Consider the following 26,324-nt stretch of genomic DNA (forward strand, 5'->3'; position numbering starts at 1 on the left):
AAACCTGTCAGTTTGGCCCTCAGCCTTTGGCCTGAGACCAGATGCCCAAGGTGGAAGGCTATGCTTCTTATAGATTGCCACCCTAGGCAGTTTTTCAGAATGTTTTCTAACTGAAGATCCATTATTGGAAAACGTCATAGCCTGCCCATTGGCATACACTTTTACCAGATTCAGAGCACTTTCACTGAGATCGTTTCATTTCTTCCTAATAATAGTCCTATGCAGTAGTCAGGGCAGATTGGAGCCAATATATAGATGAGAAAATGGAGGTGCAGGAGACGTCAAGGGATATGTTCAGGGTCACATACCCCACAAGATTCTGAATTCACCACCACAGTAATAAAAAGTCCTTTATTGCAAATAACATTTTAAGAACTTTGATGTCATCATTGCATTGTGCCTCCTTAAGTTTAGTGTATTTTTTTTTTTCATCATGCTTCAGTCTTGGAGAGTCCTTCTGGTGGTGTAGAATCGTCCCTCCACTCACAGGTGCCACCACAGTAACTACATATTCCTCATTAAAAGCTTTATTATTTAGGTATTAATAATATCTCCCACTTTACAGATGAGGAAATTGAGGTACAGAAGGGCTAGGTCTTGTCCAAAGTCACACAGCTAGTAAGCGTCGAGCCAGGCTTATGACAGATGGTCTGGATCCAAATGCTCTGCTCTTAACTCTTGCCTTTTATACATATATGAGAAAACCAAGTGCAAACGAAGGAAAAGGATGTGCCCAAGGTCATATACTGAACTCCCCTGAATCGTAATCCAGTATTCATCTGATCTTCTAAGCCTGAAGTTGTACAGGGAGATCCTCAGACTGCAGTCCCAGTGGATGAAAAGATGGCTGGCATGATGTAAGCCAGAGGCCACACACTGGCTTTCCCCAGGGCGATACTCACTTAAAAAATTCTGTTTGCCCAGCACAGTCTTTGTTTTGAAAATTGACATAGACCGCCCCTAGGCAGGGCATCAATTACTTTCACTTTCCCCAGCCTACCTTATTTTTGTGCACTAGGCTATTTTACTCATTTACATATCTGCCTGACTAGTGAAGATATTTGAGTTCATGACCCCTTTATTTAAGCACTGTAAGATAAAAGCAGCTATACACACACACATACTCAAATGCACGCATTTAAGTATGGCCTAGTCTGGCTTTCACAAAGAATTTGCAGCCCTGCACCAAACATGTCTTCATGTTTACTTAGCATTTAGAATTACACTTAAGATCTGACTTCAGTTTTATAAGCAGTTATGTGCAGAAGAAACTCAGTTGTTGTTTTTCATTTTATAATGTGTTACTCTTCCCTTCTCAGCTGTATCTGGTTCTCTTAATCCTGCTGTGTTCCTTCTTCCCCATGCCTGAGTTAGGTCGCCCACAGACCATTCACTCCCAACTCTTTAGAAATGAACGGAGAGTAAAGGAGTCATTTTGGAGGGCTCATTATGGGCCAGGCATTCTCTCTCATTCAGTTCTCATAAGTGTCCTAAGAACTAGGTGGTGGTACCCCCATTTTACAAATGAGGAAACTGAATCTCAGAAAAGCTGAGAGAGCAAGGAGTTCAAACTTACAAAGCTAGTAATTGCCAGAGCTGGGATTTGAACTCAGGATCATCTGACTCTGAAGCCTATTATCTTGCCCTATACCACACTTCTGTAAGGAAAGTGTATTACTTTTTTATTGCTGCATAGCAAATTACCACAAACTTAGCAACTTCAAACAGTACCTATTTATCAGTTCACAGTTCTATAAGTCAAAAGTCTGACACAGCCTGACTGGCTTCTCAGCTCAGTGTTTCACAAGTATGAAATCAAGGTGTTGGCCAGCCTGCATTTTAATGTGGAGCTCAGGGTTCTCATCCAAGTTCATGTGATTATGACAGGATTCAGTTCCTTGCAGTTGTAGGATTAAGGTTCCCATTTCCTTTCTGGCTGCCATCCAGAGGCTGCTCTTAGCTCCTAGAGGCTGTTCTCGTTCCTTGGCGTGTTGATCCCTCCACCTTCAAAGCCAGCAACAGAGAACCTTCCTTATGTTGAATCCCCCGGACTCCACAGATGTCTTTCCAAAAAGAGCCCTGTGCCTTTTAAGGGTTCATCTGATTAGGCCAGGCCCATCGAGGATAACCAGCCTTAAAATTCAGTTGAATTATAACCTTAATTACATCTATCCAGCCCTTCCACAACCACAGGTAGATTAGTGTTTGACTAAATAACTGGAAGAAGATTGTGAGCAACCAGGGATTAGGACTCTTGGGTGTCATCTCAGAAGTCCACCTACAACAGAAAGTGATTCTTTTGTGCTCCAAATTTTATGGAGAAGAGAAATATCCTTGACCTTAGGGAGAGGGATTCAAGTTTTCTAAAAACCTGTGGAACTTCACCTCACCTGCCTCTTCCCTGCTCAGGGATGAGAAGGCCTCTATCTTGAGGCGGCAAGGAATGAGGCTGGTCACAGTGGTCCTTGGGGATGGACCATGGAAACTGAATTGAAAAATCTGTCTCTGGCACTATAGAGAGCCCTCACAGGGGTCTAATGCCACCAGGCTGAAAAGTGAGTTCTCCAAAGGATCCAGGCAGCAGGATCCAGACATCATGTCAGGTGCTCCAATCCCTTAAAGAGCTGGTAGGGACAAGGAAGTAACTTGCCAGTGGCCTTTGTTGTCACTGATCTGAGACTGAAAGACGGGGAAGAGATGCAAAGCAACTCAAACACTGTTAGATTATCCACCTTTACTGTCCCTTTTCTCCTGGCTTCTCAATGTAAGTAAACCAATGGGTCTCTCCTATAGCGGGGGCTGGCAGGCCTGTACCTCACATGAAAGAGTTAGAGCTGACTCTGGGGCTCAGGTGCAGGAGGAAGGAGGGCTGTGGGGGTGGCCTTCATGGAAGAAAACAAGGCCTTGGGCATTGAGTAACAGCTGAGACTAGCAAGCCTCATTGTCCAGCATTCCAAGTCGTCTAGCAACACGCTGGCCTCTGCTGCAGAAAGAGAACAGAGGATCCCCTGGCAGAATGAATGGAATCTGATTTCAATTACGTCCAGTACAGTCACCCTCTTCAGGCAGAGAGGCCAGAACACCTGGTGCAGCTTGGGCCACTATGGCTGCAGGGACAGCACATTACCCAGGTCCTAGACGCAAGTGGGAATGTAGCTTCTTTTCCTCAAGCAGATACCATATAAGTCTAGAGGAGGTGGGTGTGCAGAAAAGGGGAATTATTTCATGTTGATGGACTCTCCCCACAGTCTCTGCACATATTGATCTTGCCTATAATGAGTTTGCTTAGGTCCACGAGTCATCACCCCACTGAGATCTGAGTCATTGGTGGGAGAGTTGAGGTGACAGAGTGTACTTCACTGATTGCACCAGCACCAATTGCTTTGTCCCCGTACCTTTGAGAAAAGCCCAAGGATTCATCTGTATAAAATTTACTTAGATTCTTTTCTTCTTTATCAATAGCATGAGTAGGGCATGACAAATGAGACAGCTGCCCCAGAGAACAGTCTAGGTTCACAGCATTATTCCATAGAACTTTCTGAGATGATGGAAATGTTCTATGTCTGTATTGTTGAGCACTTGAAATGTGGCTAGTGAGACTAAGGAATTCTATTTTCATTTTCTTTAATTTTAATTAATTTCAATTTAAGTAGCCACATGTGGCTAGCCGCTACTATGTTGGACAGTGCATACCTAGAAGGAGCTCAAAGAGGTAAGTGCTGTGATAGAGTAGAAACGGGTTAGTCAAAAAGCTGATGTGGCACAGGGAACTCTGGATTAGGAATAAAAGCCCTGGTTTTAGTCTTAGCTCTACCACTAGGTGACCTTACTTGTTCTGGCTTCAGCCTCCCTAGCTTTGACTCGAAAGGTTGGATTAAGGTCAGAAGTCCCAGAATGGTAGCTAAGGACTGACTTTAACTTTGGAATACAGATGAGTTCCAGGAAAATTTTTTAAATATTACATGAATGCCTTCTAGGGTTGTGTGTATGTGGGTGTCCACATGCATGCGCATGGCAAGGGCAGGACGGCCAGTAGTCATTTACTCCAGTTCACCAGAGTTCCTCCCATCCCCTTACACACGCATGCACGCACATGTGCACGCACACGCACACACCACTGAATTACCTATGTAGACTCTGAAGGTATATTGAATCTGTGGCCCTTGGATGAGATGATTTCTAAAGGCCCTTCCTACTTTGTCATGCTGTGAATTTTTAGGCCACTACAGTGCTCCAAGCCTGGTTCTACTTTGGGCACGTGACTAGAGTATTTTTCATAGTTTCCTGCCTCTTGTCTTCTGGATTTGATGCTAGTTACTGAAGTTTGGAGTCAAGGGTGAGGATGGAGATCTGGGAGGATATAACCCCAGCCCCACTCCTCAACTCGGCTGTTTGGCTAGAAGTAGGGTTCAGAGCTTCAGAGACCTTGAGGAGGCAGCATGATATATATAGTAGAAAGAACATGGCCTTTGTAGTCAGCAGACCAGGTTCAGATTAGTGGGTTCTCCTTCTTTCTTTTTTTTTAAAAAGATCTTATTTATTGACAGAGAGCGAGAGAAAACACAAGCAGGGGGAGTGGCCAGCAGAGGGAGAAGTAAAAGTGGGGCTCGATCCCAGGACCCTGGGATCATGACCTGAGCCAAAGGCAGATAGATATTTAACCGACTGAGCCACCCAGGAGTCCCAGGGTTCTCTTTCTTTGATAGCTGTGTTTCCTAAGTTTATTCACTTGTAAAACAGGGATAGGAAATATTCCTAATCTCCTAAAATCATTGTGGAGTTAAATGATGTAATGTGTTCATAGACTGAGGCACTAGAAGAACCTGAAAAAATAGTCACCCTCATTTTTCTTAGCCCTCAGGCAGAGGGCTAATTACATCTCTGTCCTCTTTCAGGTTGGAATGGGGACTACATGGTCTGTCAGCTCCTGAGCTCAAGGCCAGAAACTGCTAGTGATGAGAAAGATGGGGTCTCCCTCTAGAAACTGTACTGAAGGAACAGACCCAGTAGGCACGGCCAGTCTGGAGCTGCCTACAAGAACCCATGTCAGCCATGGGTTCACCAGATGGCAAGACATTTTGGAGTCCAGGCCTCTAAATCTGGGAGAAGATGGGCCCATACGTTCCATCCTGTGCCCTTGGTGGAAGGTGGGAGGTGGGAGTTGACTATGTGTGTGCATATCTCCTTATTACTGACTATCCAAGCCCTGCAGCAATGACTGCTGGACAATGTCATCTTGCACTCTGGGCTGATTTTCCGGAGTACTCTGAGTACTCTGTGCTTCTCTTACACCACCAACCCCACCATTTTCTCCTTCTCTCTCCTAGGTGTTGATCTAAACATGTGATCCATTCTTGCATTGACTTACTGAGTTGCACTATGACTGGAGTTTGCAGGACTTATTTTTCTAATTAGAGCTGAAAGTCAGTTCCAGAGAAGTATCTTTTTCTATAGGATCCAGAAACATATCAGCGACAGGTTTTGTTGCATTTATCCATTTAAACTGAGCAATCAACTTATCTCTTTGTTTTATTTTTTATTTATTATTATTTTAAAGAGATTAGAGATAAAATGGTTTAGGGTTCTCCCCGGTGCAACTGCCTTTGCTAGGCCTCAAAGTTATGACCTCCCCAGTTATTTCTATTTCTGCCAATATGAACGCTAGTAAACATCAGGATGCCCAAGTACCTCTAAATTGTGTGTGTGCAAGGGGGGGGGGGGAAGACGATGGTTCTTAAGGTTCAAGTTTGGGATTATTGTTGTTTTAAAAGAAGCTATTTCTATCATCCTTTCTAATGGCTGCCTCTCAGGTGGGGTCCCATTTCACAGACAGAGTCAGGGATATTCTGTTACTCCTTCAATAATATTGGGGATTTCAGCCCTTTAGCTTTTCAATCTGCCCTTTGCTAAAGAAAAAAAACTCACTATGTGTGTTACAGTGTATGTTCAACTATGGGCATAATGTCTGACAAAATCTGAGGCTGTGTGGTGTTCAGTAGAAAATGCTATAACACCAGAAAATTCCCATTTATTAAATCCAGAGTGGGATTGAGGAGAAAGCAAGATATGAAAGTATGGGTTTAGTAGGGATTTGAAATGATAACTCATTCATTCAACCAGTGTTTAAACTGAGCACTTGTCCTTAAGGAGTTTAGATTCTGTGACCAGGGAGAATGAATATCCCTATTTTCTTGGCTTAGGCAACTTTTCTAACGGGGTAGCTGAGTTGTGTGTTTGGCCATCGATAATAAATCCAAGTTTTCCTTTCCTTCCCTATAGCCCGGAAGCTGAAGAAACTTGGTAATCTGAAACTACAAGAGGAAGGGGAGGCTTCCAATGCCACCAGCCCCACTGAGGAGCCAACCCAGAAGCTGACGGTGTCACACATTGAAGGCTATGAGTGTCAGCCCATCTTTCTGAATGTCCTTGAAGCCATCGAGCCAGGCGTGGTGTGTGCTGGACATGACAACAACCAGCCTGACTCCTTTGCTGCCTTGCTCTCTAGCCTTAATGAATTGGGCGAAAGACAGCTTGTACATGTGGTCAAGTGGGCCAAGGCTTTGCCTGGTAAGGAAATGGGAAGAGGGGGATTGGGATAAGGGAGATCATATTTAGTGAATTGCTCCTGTGGGCCAGCACCATGTCTTAACTTATGCAGTCCTCATCATAGCTCTACGGAGGGGAGAGATTGGTATAATTCCCACATGAAAAATAAGGAAACTCCTAAATCAAGGAGAAGAGCAGCATTGTAGAGTACCCATGTTCCTCACATCAGCACACAGCAGTCATGTTTTTATGTTCAACCTACAGACATAGTCAGCAAATTTCCCCCTAATCACAGATCACATGGACATACCCTTATATGCCTTAAGATACTCTTGTACATGTGCACACACCAGCTTACCTGCAGAGATTGTCTTGAGCCTGACTGATATTCTCTTCAGTATTACCCTCAGGAGGCAAACCATGGGAACTCTTATAATACAGTATGGTAGAAAGAAAAGGTTGGGCGTCAGAACACTTAGGTTCTAGTCTTAGCTCTGCTGGTAACTCGTTGTGTGATCCCTTCCCTTTCTGGGTCTCAGTTTCTTCATCTATGCTGTGTGAGGAGTAGTTTGGACTAAATGGATGGTTGTCAAATTGTGCTTCAAGGAACTCTTAGTGTTCTTTAAACTGCCTTAGGAATTATAGTAGACGGTAATATTAGGTGATAATGAAAGAAATATAAAGTGTTTGTCTAACTTCTTCTTGGTTACCACCAGTGATGGGGAACTCACTCTCTCCCTAGGCCATCTGATGTTTGAATGGGTCTGATTATTAATATATTAGAGGTTGAAGAAGCCTCAGAGCTCCTCTACCCAAGGATTCCCAACCTTTCTTTTATCAGCCCTACTGTTTACTTCTTAAAAGCATTGTATACAGATCCAATTGGAACTGGTTGATTTAAAGCCAGTGCCTCTCCTTCACCACCCTGAGAGAAGCGTTGGGTCACTCTTGCAGAATCTTAGGACTCCAAGGAACACAGTTTGGAAACAATTGAAGCATAAATTCTTTAAGGGTTGTCTTAATCCTAAAGTTCTATGACTCAAAGATTCTTTTGAAACATCAACAACCTAAACTTGTTATGGAGTCAAAGATTAACCTGCCTTCTAAGAATAACTGCCATTCAGAAGGAAATTTATAGTGACCAGAGCAGTTTCCTTTGTATTACCTGATTTCATCTTCCTAACAGTCCTATAAAGCAGGGATTCTTTTTCCTATTTAACAGATAAAGCCACTAAAGCTCTAAGAAGTCAGGTGCTTGGCCTACAGTTACACAGTCTGAAAGTAGCAGGGCCGGAACTTGAGCCCAGGTCCCCTCCTGATTCCAAATCCCCTCCTCATCCCACTCTACTGTGGGATGTGTCTGTGTGGTACCCCTGTAGTTCTGGAGCCCTGGGATTTACAGTGGGGGGCCAAAACCTCATCCAAGCCCACTTGGGTCATAGTATGATCTTGTTGCCTTCGAAGACATTGTATGTTGGCTATCAAGCCTCTGTTTTGTCTTTCTAACTCACAAGGCCCAGTCATAGCCACCAGACCATCCTAACACCTTCCTCGTTTGAGAAGCTGAGGTCGACTAGCCAATAAGATCACTGGGAAGAAGGCCTGGGGACTCTGGTTGTGTATGCACTGTGACAAAACAGAGGGTTCACAAAGGGAAAAAAAATTACAAAAAAGAATAAAAGAGAAAGTTGCTTGAATTCTTATTACTTATTCAGCTGGATGTCTTGATGTCATATGTATAACAGAGAATCAGCTTAATCTTTCCTAGCTGTTGCCAACCACTTAAATTATCCTATTTTATGGGATAGAGAACCTTTTCAAAGATGTGATTCCACTTAATCCTCACAGCAGTCCTGTTAATCAGAGGAGTTATTACTTCCATTTCAAATTACAAGGCTCAGAGAGGTTAACTAACTTGTTCCATTTGGTCACTTAACAAATGGAGCCAGAATTTGGGCTTACATTGTCTGATTTCTAATTTGGTGGTCTTAACAATAACCTAGTGCAAATCATTATGGCAGAATTTCTATGACCGGCAGTCACTGGCTTTGCTCAGCTCACCCTCCAGAATGGGAAACCCTCTCTTTACGTTAACAGGTCTGCAAGTCAGTATCAGTTCACCATCTAGCTCATCCAAGGAGATGATTTCCAACCCTGAGTCATTTAAAGTGGCAGCTTCAAAAGAAAGCCAGTTGCCACACTCATAAGAACTGTTATTCATATCATCGATAATTACCTGCTAGTTCAAGTTATTTGCTCCTTCAACAGATTGAGTTCCTGTCCTGTGCGAGCCACTGTGCTAGGCATCTACTCCAATAAATTTTGTTATAAGTTTTCTGTGATGGTGCTGACATATGTAAATCACGTAGTATAGTACCTGGACATTAATAAATAACTATCAATTGAGGGTGGGTGAGTAGATTGTATACAAGTACATTTATCATCAGATGCTTCTGGTTTGGAATCTTAGCCAAACACTAGCTGTGTGATCTTGAGCAAATCACATGTTTGCATGTGCTTCTGATTTCTCATTTGTACAGGGGGTAGAACAATCACTGACTTGCTAATTGTTAGTAGCATTGAGATCATGTCAAAAGATGACCTAGCGCAGTAGCTGAAACCATAGTAGATGCTGTGTAAATGATGGGTCATTATCATGAGACGGGAATGCCAAGCCACTGCTTTCACTAAAATCAATTTAAGCTGCCACCAGCCTTGCCTAGAAGCTCATGCCTGGGTCCCAAGGATGCTTTATCATATGTGAACACCTTAGCTGTCAGATGCACTATAGGACTAAATATTTCCCAGCTGGCTTTCTTTGGACACGTCCTCCCAGACTAGATAGGGGACTATAGGTTTCTACTGCAGATTGCTAAGAAATTATAATTGACTGAATTTTATTGAGAAAACAGAATCTCAGTGAAACTTTCTCTGCTCCCTAACCTGTTTGGTGTGTTTCAGAACCTGACAATGACTCCTCTCTATTTCTCCAGAGTAGCCTAACACAGTAGCAAATAGGTGTTAAGTGAAGGTGTGCTGAAGGAAACCTGTAGGCTGGAGCTACTGTTTCCTCAAGTCATCCCTTACTTAATAGTCATGCTAGCTGAGCAGGCAACTTCAAAGGCTGGGCATTAAAAAACAGAGTTAGGTATTGTGATCATATTAGACCTATAGGAAAATTAGCCTGCTATGCTGTTGATGTGGACACAGTAATTAGGATTGAGCAAGTCTCACTAAGGACGATTAGTATTATTATAATTAGTACTACAGCCAAACTAAGCTTTGCCTTTTTTCTCTTTGTTAGTTCTCTGGCATCTCAAGGAAGGAAAAAAGCATCAGTATTGATGGCTTCCTTGGTACTTGTATAGTTTAATCCTCATTCCCCCCCCCCGGCACCCTCATATTCACAAACTAAGCAGCCAAGTCTTTCCTTGCTTCCACTGCAGAGGTTCAGGGTTCAAGCTCCCAGGCCCTTTCCCCAAGAGGTGTTCCATGCTTGGTCCCTGCTTTTTGTGTCCTACTAGGAAGAGTCAGTACCAAGAGTTCTGTGCTACAGAATGACTTCTGGCAGGAAATATTCTGGGGTCTGAGACTTGAACTAGTCTGTCAGCATATCACTACAGTGAGATGGGAGGCACAGGCCTGGGAGCTAAGATTGCAGCCAGTCCATTGAGCTGCAGAGGTGGTGATATGGGGACTCTACAGTCCCTGATGTCTGGTAGGCTTGGGACCTAAAAGAAAAGAAAAGCGAAATGGGGTTTTTGTGTGGGCAAGGACCAACCAAGCAGAACAATGTGTCTAGACAGTGTAGACTTCAGACCTGGGCCTATGGCTAAGAAACACTCACGCTTGGTAGTTCTTGGGCTGTGTCCTTCAGCAGTAGAGTGGGAAAAGCACTGAAGTAGAGAATTAGAACACCTAAGTTCTAGTCCCAGTTCAGCCACATAAAGACTGTACGACCTTGGGGAAGTCAGTTAACTTGTCTGGCCCTCGGATTCTTTGTTGGCAAATGAGTGCCACATTGTCTACCCTCTAGGGTTATTGTGAGACTTAAATTAGGTGATCAACAGGAAAGCTAGAAGCTTTATCTAAATTCATGGAAGCATTCCTAATGAGGTATAGCAAAACAAACAGATAATTCTGGATCTTTTGGGGAAAAGAGAAAAAGGGTACTGGTAGGAGATGAGCTCTGAGGTGATTCTCTAAACATCCAACTGTCTCGAAACTTCCAGAAGAATATAGCTACATCTGTTCTACCTGTGTGGTATTGTGGAAGTAGGGGGAGCCTCCATTCTCTCAGACTAAGGGAGATAATTTGGAGATCATCTAATTCTCATTTTTAAAATGAAAAAAAATGGGGATCCTTATTCCACTTAATTACTATCAAATTATTACATATAATAAATTACTATTTCAAAGGTGTGTACTCAAATATCTGAACTGTGCTATGTACTAGGGAGGAAAAGATGAAAGAAGGGATGGTTCCTGTCTTCAGGAATCGACAAGTCTTGTGGAGGAGACAGATGTGTACATAAGTGTACGTAAGGGTACATAAGTAAATTCCAGTACTGTGTAATGAGTGCTGTAATTTGTAGGGCTACACAAAGTTCAGTAAGAAGGTAAAAGAAGAATCATTAAGTCTTCTGCTTAGATGAGTTGGAAAAGGCTTCACAGAGGAAGTAGCTTTTCAGTGAAGACTTGAAAGATGAGTAGGTATTATCAGAAGGAAAGCCTGGGGAGGGAGGAATGCATTCTAGGCAAAGGCAACTGCCTGTGCAGAGGTAGCAGAGATGCAGAAGCATAAGAAAGTATGGTGTGTTCAGCAAACTAAATATTTCAGAATAACTGGAACCTAAATTATGAGAAGTAGCAAGAAATCAGTCTAAGGAGGCAGGCCATAAAGCCCTTGTTGGTGTAGAATAATGGCAATAGGGCAGGAATGGCAGAGTAGGAAACTAGCAGAGCCAGGTTACTTGCTGAGTAGAAAATAATGGACAGGAAGTGAGAGTCCAAAAGAGGATCAGAGAAAAGAGAGGGAGCCTGAAGGTGGTGTAGAGAAGGCAGTGGCTATCAAAGGCATTCCAACGTATGCTGGTATGTAATAATATCCATTTCCCAGGGTTGTTAGAAGGGACAATTAAGATTATAGCTAGAAAAGATCTTTGTAAAGTGAAAAGTGCTGTTCACACAAGAGAAGTGATTATTACACTGCATCTTCAGAAAAGCATAGTAAGCAAGAGCACATGCTTTGGAGTCAGGCTGCTTGGCTTTGGAATGTGGTCTGCCAATTACTAGCCTTATGATCTTGGACAAGTTTTTAACCTTTCTGTCATTCACTTTTACTAATTCACGGAATGGGCTTACTAGTAGTACCTACTTTATTGGATTGCTGTGAAGATTAAATGAGTTAATGTAAGTAACATACAAGAGTTCATCCATTGTAAGCAGCCAGTGTTAGATTATTATTCTCTTCCAAATGACAGTACCATTTTTGGCCTCCATCATCATCTCATTTGAGTAGCTTAGTGAAGTAGGGAGAGCAAGGAATATTATCCCCACCATATAGTTTGTTCTTCCCCTGCTCCTCAGCATTAATGGTCCCTGGGGCTCCTCAGGAGCTGCCTGAATGCCAGAGGTTCTTGGCCCAGTAGAGGGCTGGGACTTCATTCAGCCCATCAACGCTCAGTCTGACCACTGCCTCTGCCCCATCTTCAGGCTTCCGCAACTTGCACGTGGATGACCAGATGGCAGTCATTCAGTACTCCTGGATGGGACTTATGGTGTTTGCCATGGGCTGGCGGTCCTTCACCAATGTCAACTCCAGGATGCTCTACTTCGCCCCTGACCTGGTTTTCAATGAGTAAGTCCCCGTGGGCCCAGAACTCACATAAACATAACATCCTGGCCAGACCTGGTCAGCGGTGATGATGATAATGGGAGTAACAGTGGGGGAGGGGGTAGCCCATTTGACCTGTAGGTGAGGTAGTAGAGGCTCTAGCCAGCCTCCCCAATCTGAGGTGCCTTTGCCCTGCCAAAAAGCCACCTGGTGGAAAGCAATGGTGGTGGCGGGGGTGGGGTGTGTGTGTGGTTGGTGCAGAGCCATTCCTTTCCCACCTGAGACCTAGTATTTTGGCCATGTTTCTGACCTGTCCTGTAGATTATCTCAACTTCATGTCAAGGTCCCTTTCCTTCACTCTGAGCAACACAGGGAATGGGCAAAAAGACTAGCTGTGAAAGCTGAAGTTCCTGTGGTCCCCTTGCTACCACTGAGGGCTACTTGCAGTCACCATTTGTTGAGCAGCTCTGCTGTGCTAGGACTATACTGGATACTTCCTAAATCCTTTCTCATTGAGCCCTCAGGATAATGAGATTTCCCCTTTTTATAGATAATATTTTTTAATGGATGGGTAAAATTAGGCTCAACAAAATAAAGTGGCTCACCCAAGGCATGATGGTGACAGAATTCAAAGTATGTCTGTATAACTCTCAGCTCTTATACTGCCTCATGGTGGTAAGTGACAGGGAGGAGCAGTTCTACCACTCTCTGGCCATGTGACGTTGGCCCAGCCACTTCCCTTCTCTTTAAAAACAGGTTTAAGTGGCACCTGAGTGGCTCAGTTGGTTAAGCGTCCAACTCTTGGTTTTGGCTCAGGTCATGATCTCAGGGTCATGAGACCTAGCCAGCCCCACATCGGGCTCCACACTCAGCAAGGAGTCTGCTTCCCCTCTCCCTCTGCCCCTCCCCCCACTTGTGCTCTCTGTCTCTCTCTCAAAAAAATAATACATCTTAAAAGAAATAGCCCATATGTCTATTGACAGATGAATGGATAAAGAAGATGTGGTGTGTGTGTGTGTGTATGTGTAATGGAATATTCCTCAGCCATCAAAAAGAATGAAATCTTACCATTTGCAAGTAGTGCATGGATGGAACTAAAAGGTATTATGCTAACCAAAATAAGTCAATTTGAGAAAGACAATTATCATATAATTTCACTCATGCGTGGAATTCAATAAACAAAACAGAGGATCATGGGGAAGGGAGGGAAAAATAAAATAAGACAAAATCAGAGAGGAAGACAAACCATAAGAGACTCTTAAGTATAGGAACAAACTGAGGGTTGCTGGAGGAAAGTGGGGTAGGGGATGAGGGTAACTGGGTGATGGGCATTAAGGAGGGCACATGATGGAATGAGCACTGGGTGTTATATGCAACTGATGAATCACTGAACTCTACCTTTGAAACTAATACTACACCATATGTTAATTAACTGCATTTAAATAAAATAAAATTTTTTAAAAATGATAAAAATAAAAACTAAAAACAGATTTAATTAATCCTTGTCCTGCCCACCAGCTCTATTTGTCCTTCATGAATTTGGCCAAGGGCTCAGACTTTGGAATTACACTTATCTCAACTAAAATCTCTGTTCTATAATTCCTGAATCACTGTCTTTGGGCAAGACTTGACTTCTGTGACCTTCAATTTCCCTGTCTGTTAATAAAATATAACTTTCTTAAATGGTTTGTTATGATGACTAAAATGGGAGCTAATGGATGTGAAATGCCTGGCGCATGATAGGCAAGAAATAAAAAAGAAGGACCTTTCTGATCCTCTTTCCCTAATAGTGATAATCTTCTCTCTGTCTGTTGTTCGAGGTCCCCCGATAGCATGTGACTGGAGCTGGCCAAAAAAATCTACCCAAGGACCTTGAGCTAGTCTCACCACAGAGAATCCTTTTGGTTAGGGCAGGAGTTGACCTTCCTTCCCCTCCAGCCCTCTAACCCAGAAGAGCCTTAAAATAAAATGTACAGGCTACTGGTTCCTTCCAGTACAGCAAGGCCATATGGGGGAAAATGAGTATCCCCAGCTGCCCTCTTCCAACCCAGCTAACCCTGGTAGCCAGGAGCTAAGAATAACCATTGGGCTTTTGGCACAACCTGATTTATGGTTTCCAGATCTCCAAAGAGTTACTTATCATGCCATCTTCTGGGACAGGCCTTTAAAAGCCCTCTTCCTATGTATCTCTCACCCTTACTTTCCTGCTGACCTCCAGTGATTGAATTAACACCCTGGGCATCTGCACCACTCTCCCTATCCAGAGCCCTAGGACCCTTGAATCTTTGCAAGATGATAATTGGTGTTTTCTAAATCCTCATTCCCTTTTCTGCCTCCGTGGAAGTAATGAGGCACTCCTCCTCAGCTTTCTGGCCCACTCCCATGTAGCTCTTCAGAAGGCACAATGGGACTCCCAGCACAGGCAGGGTCCTAGACCCATCAAGCCCCAGTGCTCCTGAAACAACAGTGCCCCCCTTCCTCTTGTAGGAACCACCATGTTAGAGCTCTTACAGTCCCTAGAAACATCTAAACCAATGTTTCTCAACAGGGATGCTGGTGACATTGTCAGAGGAATAATTTTGCATTGTGCAGGATATTCTTGCATATTGGAATATGTTTATGTTTAACATGTCTGGCACAAGCCCACTAAATACCAGTAGGATCTCTGTCACTGTAACAGGCCACACTTCCCCCACATATATCTAGCATCCACTAGGAAGGTAGTTCACTCCAGTACCAGCCACTAATTGTTGCCAGCCTCCTCAAGATACTAATATGGAGACTGAAGCCCAAAAAGAGAGAGATGGACTATGAGCCAACCCATTTCCTGATCTCTCTGACACCAAGTCCTGTCATCAGCCCTGCTTTCTTCTCTCCTCCTCCCCTCTTTGTGGAGAACACATGTTGTGAGGGTAATGGGCTTGGACCCCAGCTGTGTGACCTTGACTAAATTACCTAACTCCTCTGAACCTCAGTCTTCTCATCTGTAGAATGGTGAATAGTATTAGAATGGCACCTTCCTACATATCATTTATTGAACACTTACTATGTGCCAAGCCCTGTGCTCAGTGTTTTCCAATTTTCATCTCTTCTGTTACCACTCTCTCTTAATCCTCACCTATCTCTGCTCTCTTTCTGAATTCCATTCCTGCCCCTTGTCTTCTGCCTTCCACTCTCTTCTCCCTTTCCTTCCCATTAACTCTCTCCCTACTCTTTTTGTCCTTTCTCCTTCTTGTTCCCTTCCCCTCTGAATTCCTTCCCTTGCCTTTCCCTTTTTCTTCTTTCTTTTCCCCACATTTCTCTGTCCCTGGGACTTGCAGCAGTGTTACATCAATCCTCCACATCAGGACCATGATTTCAAATGGTAAAAAGACTGCAGTGTTATCAGCAGAGGCTTGGAAGTACAGTAGAGCCTGGAGCCAGATCACGTCCAAGGGTCAGCAGATCTTTCTCAAAAATTCCCTAGGGTGAAAGACCTTGGAGCAACACTGCTTTGGTCAGTTGACTTGTGATACTGTCTAAATACTTCTTCTTTCTAGCTGGTCTCCAGCCTGAATTGAACACACCATCTGCCCCCCTTCCCTTTTTCTCCAGGGCAGCCAAGATCTCTCTGAGATAGGGTGCTGGCCTTCCACCCAACCAGTACCAGGCTTGCTTAGCCCATGGACAAGGCTAGTGGTTTGGGGACCAAAACGTCAAACCACAACCATCAAGCCTAATCTTGGTCTTTTTCCTCACCACTTAAGTGGGTGTTAAATTCTCTTTCCTTTCTCCACAAGATACAAAATGAGTTTCTCTCTCTCTCTCTCTCTCTCTCTCTCTCACACACACACACACACACACACACACACACACACACACACACACGATTTCTGAAGTACTGAAAACCAGGAAAACCAACTAGCAGGAAGATGATGCATCTTCCTAGAGGCTGGCGCTTGCCATGGCCACTCATAAAACAGAGAGGTTGTTCACCCCTTAGAAACTGTTCAAGCCTTGGCCACTTCCCTATATAATTTATAGGCGATAATGTGATGATCTGTTGACAAATCACTATAGTAAAAACAGCTCACATGTGTTTACAACTCCTGAACTGTGGTAAGGAACCACCATTATATGAGGGAGTAGGCTCCCCTTCAAGGTACATTTAGATTGGACATTTGGAAACACTTCCTGGCTGATTTGATAAGTATTGGAACAAACTTTGTGAAGGGACAGTGGGGAATCTTCTTCCCTAGATTTTTTTTTTAAGTGACAAAATTTCTAGCAAAAGAAATGGCATTTATGCCAAGAGACAGGGGAATTGACAGGATAAATTACTGTGGTCACTTGGAAATCCTGGTGTCTTTATGTTAGGAGTTGATTTCTAAAGTTTATCTCCTAGAAATACTCCCGTGTTGGGATGCCTGGGAGGCAGGTTCTGACTCTGGCTGTAGCTGGGGTATTAGAACTGTAGTCAGGGAGACCATGTGCCTGGCTCATTGTGTTGATTTGGTTAGGCTTTCCCGTCTCTGTCTCAGGAAACAGGAGGGGCACGGGGACCTGGAAATTCCATGTGCTAACCTGTATCCTGACCAGGGAAGATGAGTAGTTACCAGGATGTCAGGATTTGGGGGGAAAAAAAAAAGAACAGTCTTGTTCCTTGTCAATGAAGTACCAGCAAGAGAAACAACGAGCTCTTCTTAGAGAACCTGGGGAGGGGAGGACGACCAAAGACATTCTCTCTGAGCTTATTTTTAAGCCTTCCCTTACTCCTTTCCTTTCTCCATCTGTCTCCTCTGCAGGTACCGTATGCACAAGTCCCGGATGTACAGCCAGTGTGTCCGAATGAGGCACCTCTCTCAAGAATTTGGATGGCTCCAGATCACCCCCCAAGAATTTTTGTGCATGAAGGCACTGCTGCTATTCAGCATTAGTAAGTGCCTGGAAAGACAAAAATGCCCCTGGGGTCAATAGGGGCTCAGAGGGGAGCTACTTTTTCCATTAAAGATTTATCAGGGAGAAGCCAACCCATAAGCATTTCCCTTCTTCGTTCACCCTCCCTCCTCCACTCTCCCTTTAGCATCCTTTTTTTCTACCAGGTATGAATTTCATGGCTCAGACTATTTTCTTTGCTAGAACTCAACCTCTGTTAGATCCCCAGCTACCTCCAGTCTCTCTTTGGACAAGGCTTTTGGAGCTGGCTATAGCAGGTCTCTGAATTTTTCCATAGCTTCTACCATAGAAACAGGCAAAGACTACCTTATATTTATTGCAGAGCAGAAGGAATTGCCTCTGGAAGGAATTTCCTCTTCTGCCAATAATAGGAGGTATGTGTGAGCAACTCAGATAGGGTTTATTAGGCGGCCAAGTAATCTTTCTTTAATGTCTCTTCTAAGCAGAATGTTATCTTAGCCCCCGTGAGGGAAAAAGGAGGTCAAATTTGATATTCGAAGCTATATATTTTAATTGTCTAAATCAGAGCTGGACTGTGACAACATAAAACCACAGGTTCTAAGAAATGTGCAGATGAGAAGACTAGAAAAAGGAAAGGGTCAGTAAATTTGGTTTACTCGATGCCCTTCGGATTGGGTCCAGCTAGCCTTCTGTCTAGAACTTCCTGGCAGACTGAAGGACCCAGGCATACAGACTTCAACTGACAGGAAACCAAGTAGATGGTTCCCTCCCTGTGGGGGTGGGGGTCAAGTTTGTGGTCAGAAAACTTGGTGATTTGTCTAATGCTCCTTTGTGGGCATGCTTCCCCTCCCCATTCTGTCTTCATCCCACATCAGTTCCAGTGGATGGGCTGAAAAATCAAAAATTCTTTGATGAACTTCGAATGAACTACATCAAGGAACTTGATCGTATCATTGCTTGCAAGAGAAAAAATCCCACATCCTGCTCGAGGCGCTTCTACCAGCTCACTAAGCTCCTGGACTCTGTGCAACCTGTAAGCAAATGATGGAGGGCGCTTCATCAGGGAGAAGCAACTTGATAGAGCTAAGTGATCATATGCTCCTCTAGGATCAGGCACCACCTGTTGGGAGGTGCTTCCATTCTCCTCTGGCTTTGAGTGTGGTCCAGGAAAAAAATGCAATGGAGAAGAAAGAAACACAGGTCACATTGCCCCTGGATGCTGTGAAAGAGGTGGAGGAGTTGAGAACAGAGCAGTTGGGACTCAGGGAAAGGGCTTAGAGCAGATAAGTTCTCCAGGCAGACAAAACAGGCCTGAATGTTTTTCCCCTCTCCCTTCAATGATGTCTGTGTGTGTGTGTGCGCACGTGTGCGTGTGTGTGTGTGTGTGTGTGTGTGTGAAAGAGGCAGGAAGAGAATGTGTGTGTGTGTATGTTGGGGGGGTGTATGCATTTGCGTGCATGTGCTGGGGAAGAGGAACACAAGGTTCTGAGAGAGCTTGCAATGGTGTAAGAGATCTCTTGGGAGCCCTCAGTAACTCCCTGGAGACCATTTAGTGTACATGTGTGTGAACATACACACATCCACAGGGAGGACCAAGGGCAGGGAAGGTGGAAGAAATCAAAGGTGGGGGTAAGAGCCTAACGGAAGCCAACTCCTGGTCAAGCCTGTTTTCTCCCTCTCATTGCTCCCCCTACAGATTGCGCGAGAGCTACATCAGTTCACTTTTGACCTGCTAATCAAGTCCCACATGGTGAGCGTGGACTTTCCAGAAATGATGGCAGAAATCATCTCTGTGCAAGTGCCCAAGATTCTTTCTGGGAAAGTCAAGCCCATCTATTTCCACACGCAGTGAAGCTTTGGAAGCCCCCATTTTCTCACCCCACTCCACTCCCCTTTTCAGATATCTTCTGCCTGTTATAACTCTCAACTACTTCTCTGCAGTGCCTTGGGGAATTTCCTCTTTTGATGTACAGTCTGTCATGAAGATGTTCCTTAGTTCTATTTGCTGCACCTCCCCCCCCCTTTTCCTCCTTTCTCTTTTTCCCCTTCCTATCTGACCCTCCCATGGCACTTTCAGACTCTGCTCCCTGCCATGGCTCTTATCTGTGTTTTGAATGGTGTTGTATTTCTTTAAATCTGTGATGATCCTCATGTGGCCCAGTGTCAAGTTGTGCTTGTTTATAGCACTGCACTGTGTGCCAGCCACACAAACGTTTACTCACCTAATGCCACGGGAAGTTTAGAGAGCTGAGTATCTGGAAAAACAAAAACAAAACAAACAACCCCCCTAAAACCAAAAATCCTGTAGGGTTTTTTCCTCTTAAAAAAATAGAAAAACAAACAGAATTCCCCCAACGAGGCCAACAGTGACTAGAAATAAGGTGAAAATTGCAAGCCCATGGGGAGTCACTGCTTTTTTTTTTTTTTTTTCCAAGTTCAGCCTCCCTGGGAGACTTTATTTTCTGCCAATGGCTATTGCCATTAGAGGGCAGGATGACCGCAAAGATGAGTTAGGAGAGGGGAGGCAGATTTAAGAGAGGACAAAGAGGACAGATGGATCACCAGTATCTGCCCACAGCCTTGGCCCCTGACGGCTAGACTGCTTAACTGCAGTGCAATTCATTGTACTGAAAATGTGCTTCTTGTTTGAAAACGTGTCTTCATGTGAACGCCTCCCCTCTAGCCAATCCTTTTTCTCTCTTACCCTGTGCCTCCACCCTCAAATTGACTTTCAATAAGCTTTTCTAAGAGCTTTGGACTGAATGTTCTCTTTAGCCAAAACTTGGCCACTTCCACTGAAGAGTCAGACCAGTAAGAAAGAAAGGAGAGATCTGACCCTTTGGAAGACCCTATCCAGAGCCAGGTCTGCTTTCCCATTTGTGGGTCAGGGAAGAGGCTGGGGCTGGAGTCAGAGGAAAAAGAATCGATGGGTTGGTTGTTTTCCTGCTTAGGATACTGAAGATTTGATCACTCTTTTGCCTTTACCTTTAAAAGACCCCAATGTTTTCTGCCTGACTCCATGTGGCTACAAGCTCCCTCTTACCCTCCCTTCAGTGTTTTGTGGGCCTGTACTTCACCATACTGTATTACAGCCATGGTGGTGAGATTTGTCCATTTATTTGGGCATGTTCACAGACTCTCTGCTAAGAGCTGGTACCACCAAGAAGGCTAGCAAGCCAGCAGTCTTGATGCCAGTAGGCTCAAAGACTTCTTACCAAATGTCATTCATCAACTATCAGATCTCTGGAGCCCTTAGACAAACTGGAAAGAAGGCATCGATGGGACTGGACAAGCCGGGCATCTTGCCCTTGTCCCCTAGAGATGATACCTTCCCACCAAGTGAAGAAATACCTACTTCTTCCTTCAGAGCAGCTAACAGGGCTATGCGGGTCAGGGTTAAAGAGAAAACTCAATTACCAGGGTGAGAAGAATGAAGGCACTAGAACCAGAAACCCTGTAAATGCTGTCCTTGCCCCCCAGCATATCCACCTGCAGAAGTCATGGGAAGAAGAGAGAAGAAACTAAGAGGAGACTGACTACTAAATTAAAGTCTTCAGAGGCAAAGTCTAAAGCCAGATGGGCACCATCTGGTCGGTTTACTCATCATCCTCCTCTGCTGCTGATTCTGGGCTCTGACATCGGCCATACTCACTCAGACCCCCCACCTTTGTTGCTGCCTCTCAGCCAGAGGGAGGCTGAAACATTTATACTACAGAACCATGACCTCCTTTGGAAAGGTCTGGTTTGCGTGGCTCCAATGGGCTGCCATCCATGAACTCAGGGTGTGCTCTTGGGACACTGGTTTCATATGGTCCTTTGGCATACCTCTCTTTTGCTGACTTTGTCCCCCAATCCTGAGTTCAGGGGGAATGTCCGCCTACTTTCTCATCTTGGCAACTGCCTCCTCACTTAGCTCTTACATTGATCTGCTAAATTCAAGAAATCAGGGGCCAGTTACCAAGCTGCCCATTTCCGTTGGTTCACTCTACTTATTGAGAAGATAGTTTCTGAGTGACACGCTATTATCTACATGGGTTTCCTCTTCTGAGTGACACGCTATTATCTACATGGGTTTCCTCCCCTGATTTCTGTGCTGATATTAATAGCCAAATGAACTTGCAAAACAGCTTCTTTAAATAACAAGGGACAGGGGAATCTAAGATGGGTGATATACCAGTCCAAGACTGCTGAACAAAACTAAAACTGACAGGTTCTCTTTCTGGGGTAGGATAGACAAATCCTGGTTTTCTTCGTTAGGACATCATTTGGCTTATGTAAGTTCATGAGATTACTTCTGGCTGTTTTAAACAGAAAAAAAAAATCCATCACTTTTTTCAGTTATAGTAGGCTATAGTTTAATAGCTCCTTTACATCTGTTTTAAAATTATTTTCCTCTTTTATGGTATATGGATTTGATTATATCATTCTAATATCTCTCCTTGTAAATACTAGATGCTCTCCTTTTTATTTCTCTGACTACCACATTTTTCACCTTTATGGATTTCCCAATTGTGACTCTTGTCTTTATGAATATATATGTTTTGCATTTGTGAAAGCCAAAAATCAGTGAAACAGCAGTGTAAATTAAAAACAGCAACAACTAAACTACTCTGAAATTCTGAATGGCAAGACTAGGGAAAAAACGGCCTAAACAAGGCTCTAGGCCTAGTGTTTTTGCACTGGGGTTTCAGTGAGTGAAGGAGATTTTAGCTTGGCTTTGTTCTCCCACAGACAAAAGGGGGATTCTCTTTTTTTCTTTTGGTCGTTGATGTTCTCGCCAGTGTAACTGACAGAAATCTCATTTGGCATGCGCTCTGCTATACAAACAGTTGATGTGGTTGGTACACTGTGGCTCACCCATGAAGGCTCAGCTACCTCGATCCACTCACCTGGTGAGCTGAAAGATGAGGATCACTCACCAGGCAAGTCGTGGTAACTGTCTCCAAAGCAGTTTGCGGTGCTCGATGGGGATGGAGTGAGGAAGAGAAAACAAAGGAGCACCAGGGACAAGGCCCCATCTGTGCTTCACGGCAGACAGCCGCCAGAGCCGCAGACTCTGTGGTCAAAGAAAAAGAATCGTGTGGCAGTTTCAGCTCTTGGTCATTGAGCAGCTCTCCCAGGCCTGGCCTCTGAGCTGAAACAGGGGTGGGGTTCTTTGTTCCATAGCTTTTCTGTGCCACAGACAGTATCATTGTTCTTGGAGAGTTCATTATTTTTCTAATGAGAATGGAATTTTTTGAAGGATTCTGTCATATATCTTTGAAAAAGAAAATCGGTAATATACATATTTTTATGTATGTTCACTGGCACTAAAAAAGAAGGAAAAAAAAGCTTTGCTCTGTCCTTTGGATAGTTGCTGAGGTGATTCCAGGTTGGGAAATAATGTGCTGATGCTAGAGTCCCTCTCTGTCCATACGCTACTTCTAAATCCATATAGGCCTATATAGCAAGAAGTATTCTATTTGCACTTTAAGAGAAAGTAGTTTCGTCATCCACATGATAGTAACACTACACAAATGACCTGACTTTGAGCTTCAAGTAGCTTCTAAGTGTTTGTTTCATTAGCCACAGCACAGACATGGCCTTGCCCTCTTTTCTCTCTTGATATTCTTGCAGGGCTCAAAAGCCCAAGCCATTCCCGTCTACCCCATTCCATCCCTGTGCCAGGGTTGCACTTCATGAGACTCTCTCCAGACAGCCCTGTAACTATCCCTGCATGGCTCTGGGGAGAGAAGAGGCTGACTACTAATTATCTTGTGCCAGTTGCCCAGGTGAGAGGGCACTGGGCCAAAAGAGTGGCCTTTGTGCTCAACCCCCTGTAAGGGGTCATGGGAACCAGGAATGCTTAAGCACAGGATCCAATCCCAAACTTAGGGTCAAAATAAGCCATTTAGCATGTGCATTTTCTTGTAAAAGGAAGTTTCTACCCCTGCTGCCTTTTATAGGCAGGTCTGTTTCTCACCACTAATCTCTTTGAAAATCTTTGAAAGTAGTTTTTTTTTTTTTTTTAAGACAAAGAGATGAAAGCATCACATTATGTAACCAAAGATTACACTGTATCTGCTAAGATACCAAAATTTAAGAGCAGGGAGGGAACAAACATTAGTGCCTCTTTGGTAAACTATCCAAAGACAGACTAAAGGACTTTGTTGTTGACTGACTTATAAGACTTTTGTGAGTTTTTCCCCCAACAATATAAATGCTTAGAAAAGTGGAAGATAATTTTGAAAAAATTGGGTTTATAGGTCCTTCACTAAGTGATTTTATAAGCAGAACTAGCTTTCTTTTTCTCTAGTAGTTGCTGAGCAAATTCTTAAAGCTCCATTGTTGCATGGTTGGAAATGGAGCTGTCTTGGCCACTGTGTTTGCTAGTGCCCATGTTAGCATATCTGAAGATGTGAAGCCCTTGATGAGAAGGGGAGCATTTAAAGGACTAGATTTTGCACTAAAGGGACAGCAGGCAGAAATCCTCATTTCTGCCCACTTTGGATGGCACAAAAAGTTCTCTTGGGTTTAAGGCAGAAGGTTGAAATATATTGTAAATGAGTATTTGTATCCATGTTTCAAAATTGAATTATATATGTATAGATATAATGTGTTCTGATAGCTTTATCTTTCTCTGCACCTTTATATTTGGTTCCAGGTCATAACTGATACCATGTACTTGTGAGAGAGGCTACAGTTACATTTTGGAAGCTCTCTCAGAATGGAAAAGATACCTGGGTTGATCAGATAACTAAGAGATCTCTGCCTCTATTGGGGCCTTACCCACAGGCCTAACAGAGGAGCAGAGGGGGAAAAGAATAGGGTACATGATGTATTGCACTTTACTAGCCCAAGACAGATGAATGTTTAAAGGGTGGTGAGGACTCATTGGAATCAACTGGGATTTCCCATAGAGAAGGCCCAGACTTGGAGCCAAAGGCCCACCCAAACGATTAACCGATGGACCCCTGATGGGACCTGAGCGTTGGAAAAAGAGAAACATTCTTTGTTCTTCACCATCCTTGTGAGAAAAGGGCAGTTTCCTGCACTTGGGAACCTGGAGCAAGTGCTCCATCTTTTACACAATCCACTCACCTACGATTGAGGTGCTCTTGCTACTGGGTGTCTTGTGTGCTCTAATTTTGGTTTTGGATATGTTCTGTAAAGATTTTGACAATGAAAATGTGTTTTTATCTGTCAAAAAATTGTAAGTGTACTAGAAGTTGTATCTCTGTAGATGCAGGTCCATCTCTGCCCTTGGGTAGGGATGTTTTTCTTCAATTAAGAAATTGACACTGGGGTCTGCTGCCCAGAGCCTCCCAACCTTAAACCATTTCTAGGTGAAGGCAGAAAATTCCACATTAGTCACTCCTCCTCTTCAGATGCTTAGGCTGGGGTAACAAATAATTTGGAATGTTCCTGCCCCCAGAAATTAGTGATAAGTATTTTAATTTAGCAGGTAGACTTTTAAAGGGAAAAACGGCCTTTGATGCAGTTTGGATTTATCCCCATTCGATTAAGCCAGAAAGTAATATGCATTGATTGGTTACCAACCCCAATTCAGTATAGTGGGGATGCTGATTCCTTTCCTTACCTCACCTGTCTCTTAGCCTTCTTTGAAATTAAGTGAGAAGCTATGGACTGAGTAGCCCCTGTAGCCTAAAACAGTCTCCACATGCACTAATTCATGAGGCTGTCTGTCATATGGCTGCAGATTCCACTGCCACCAAAAACTGAAACATTACGTACCCCAACAGAAAGAAATTCCTAAAATGTTGCTGCTTCTCCGGTGGCCCCCCTCCCTGGTTCTGCTTTACATTTTGGGACTCTGTTCCCTGCCTTGCAGGCAGGCCAGGCCTGCAGCCTTTCCCAACCTTAGCCCTTGGTGCTAACTGTCCTGCAGTGAAGTGCCTGTGGGATTGTCCTATCCCATAAGCCACTCAGGTGCTGAGAGTAGCCACCATTGGGATAACCCAAGCAAAAAAAAAAAAAAAAAAAAAAAAAAAACGAGTCCCCTCACTATTCAGTGGCACCTTTCTGCTTTCCCCTAAACTGGAACATTGATTAGGGAGTACCTCAGATGTGACATTCTTATGCTGTCCTTGAGATTAATTTGGCAGCAAGAGGGAGCAGACAATGTAACCAGATGTAAGATTTAATTTTCAAAGTTGAGGGAAAAAAGAAGAAAGCATCATGTAAAGATTTTTTTTTTAAAGAAACATTAATTTTGCTTGGAAGTTCTTTTGACGGGGCTTCAGTTCTTACAGCGGCACTTGGCCTCCACTGGGTAGCAGGACCAGCCCCAAGCGCTAGTGCTGTGTTTTTTGTAATCTTGGAATCTTTTGTTGCTCTAAATACAATTAAAAATGGCAGAAACTTGTTTGTTGGAATACATGTGTGACTCTGGGTTTGTCTCTGTCTCTGCTTTCAGAAATGTCATCCATTGTGTAAAATACTGGCTTGCTGGTCTGCCAGTTAAAACTTGGCCGCGGCCCCTGTTGTGGCTGCAGGCTCAAGTTATTGTTAACAAAAAGATTCAAGAAAAGCTGCTAATGTCCTCTTATCACCACTGTTAATTTGTTAAAACATAAAACCATCTAAAATTTCAGGGGAATGTCATCAGAGTTTTTTTAATTAGCTCTTTTTTATTGGCTGTCTTTATTGAAGTCAAGAGTTGGTATCATGCCCAGTGGCCTTTTATGCTATGTTGATTTTCACATATTTTAAAAAATCTTTGCACAGGGGTTATAAATTTGCCCTGTGTTGGCCCTAGCATAGGTTGAGCTGGGACCACCAAAATATCAAAGAGTCTGGGCTAAGAAAGCACAGATGGACCCTGATGACCCATTACAACTTCTCATCAAAAACCCTGAGCTTGTCAAACAGGGGAAAGGCACACAAAACCCAGCTGTTTACCCTCAACTTCATCCTTATGGGAACATAAAATGATTGGGAGCTTCACTGCCCAGTTCTTGCCAAGCTTCAGATAAGGAATGGGCATGTTCACATTCTCACTGTTTCTCAAGAGCCATATCATCCTTGGCCACCCAAGTAAAATCTG

The 26,324-nt window shown here is 43.7% G+C and overlaps 1 protein-coding gene across 2 annotated transcripts in view; it reads left to right on the forward strand.

The window, feature by feature from the left end:
• The window catches only part of AR (androgen receptor), a 186,429-nt gene extending 160,776 nt beyond the window's left edge, over positions 1–25,653 (forward strand). For both annotated transcript variants that reach the window (XM_073885808.1, XM_073885807.1), the window contains 5 exons: positions 6,280–6,567; positions 12,262–12,406; positions 17,167–17,297; positions 18,154–18,311; positions 18,975–25,653. In XM_073885808.1, the coding sequence (XP_073741909.1) occupies positions 6,280–6,567; positions 12,262–12,406; positions 17,167–17,297; positions 18,154–18,311; positions 18,975–19,130 (878 nt within the window). In that variant the 3' untranslated portion in view covers positions 19,131–25,653. The remainder of the gene's footprint in view (positions 1–6,279; positions 6,568–12,261; positions 12,407–17,166; positions 17,298–18,153; positions 18,312–18,974) is intronic.
• The last annotated feature ends 671 nt before the right edge of the window (positions 25,654–26,324 follow it).

The sequence above is a fragment of the Callorhinus ursinus genome, unplaced genomic scaffold (genome assembly GCF_003265705.2).
Source record: "Callorhinus ursinus isolate GAN/ISIS: 27379988/994484 unplaced genomic scaffold, GSC_fseal_2.0 scaffold66, whole genome shotgun sequence".
Taxonomy (NCBI): Eukaryota; Metazoa; Chordata; class Mammalia; order Carnivora; family Otariidae; genus Callorhinus; species Callorhinus ursinus.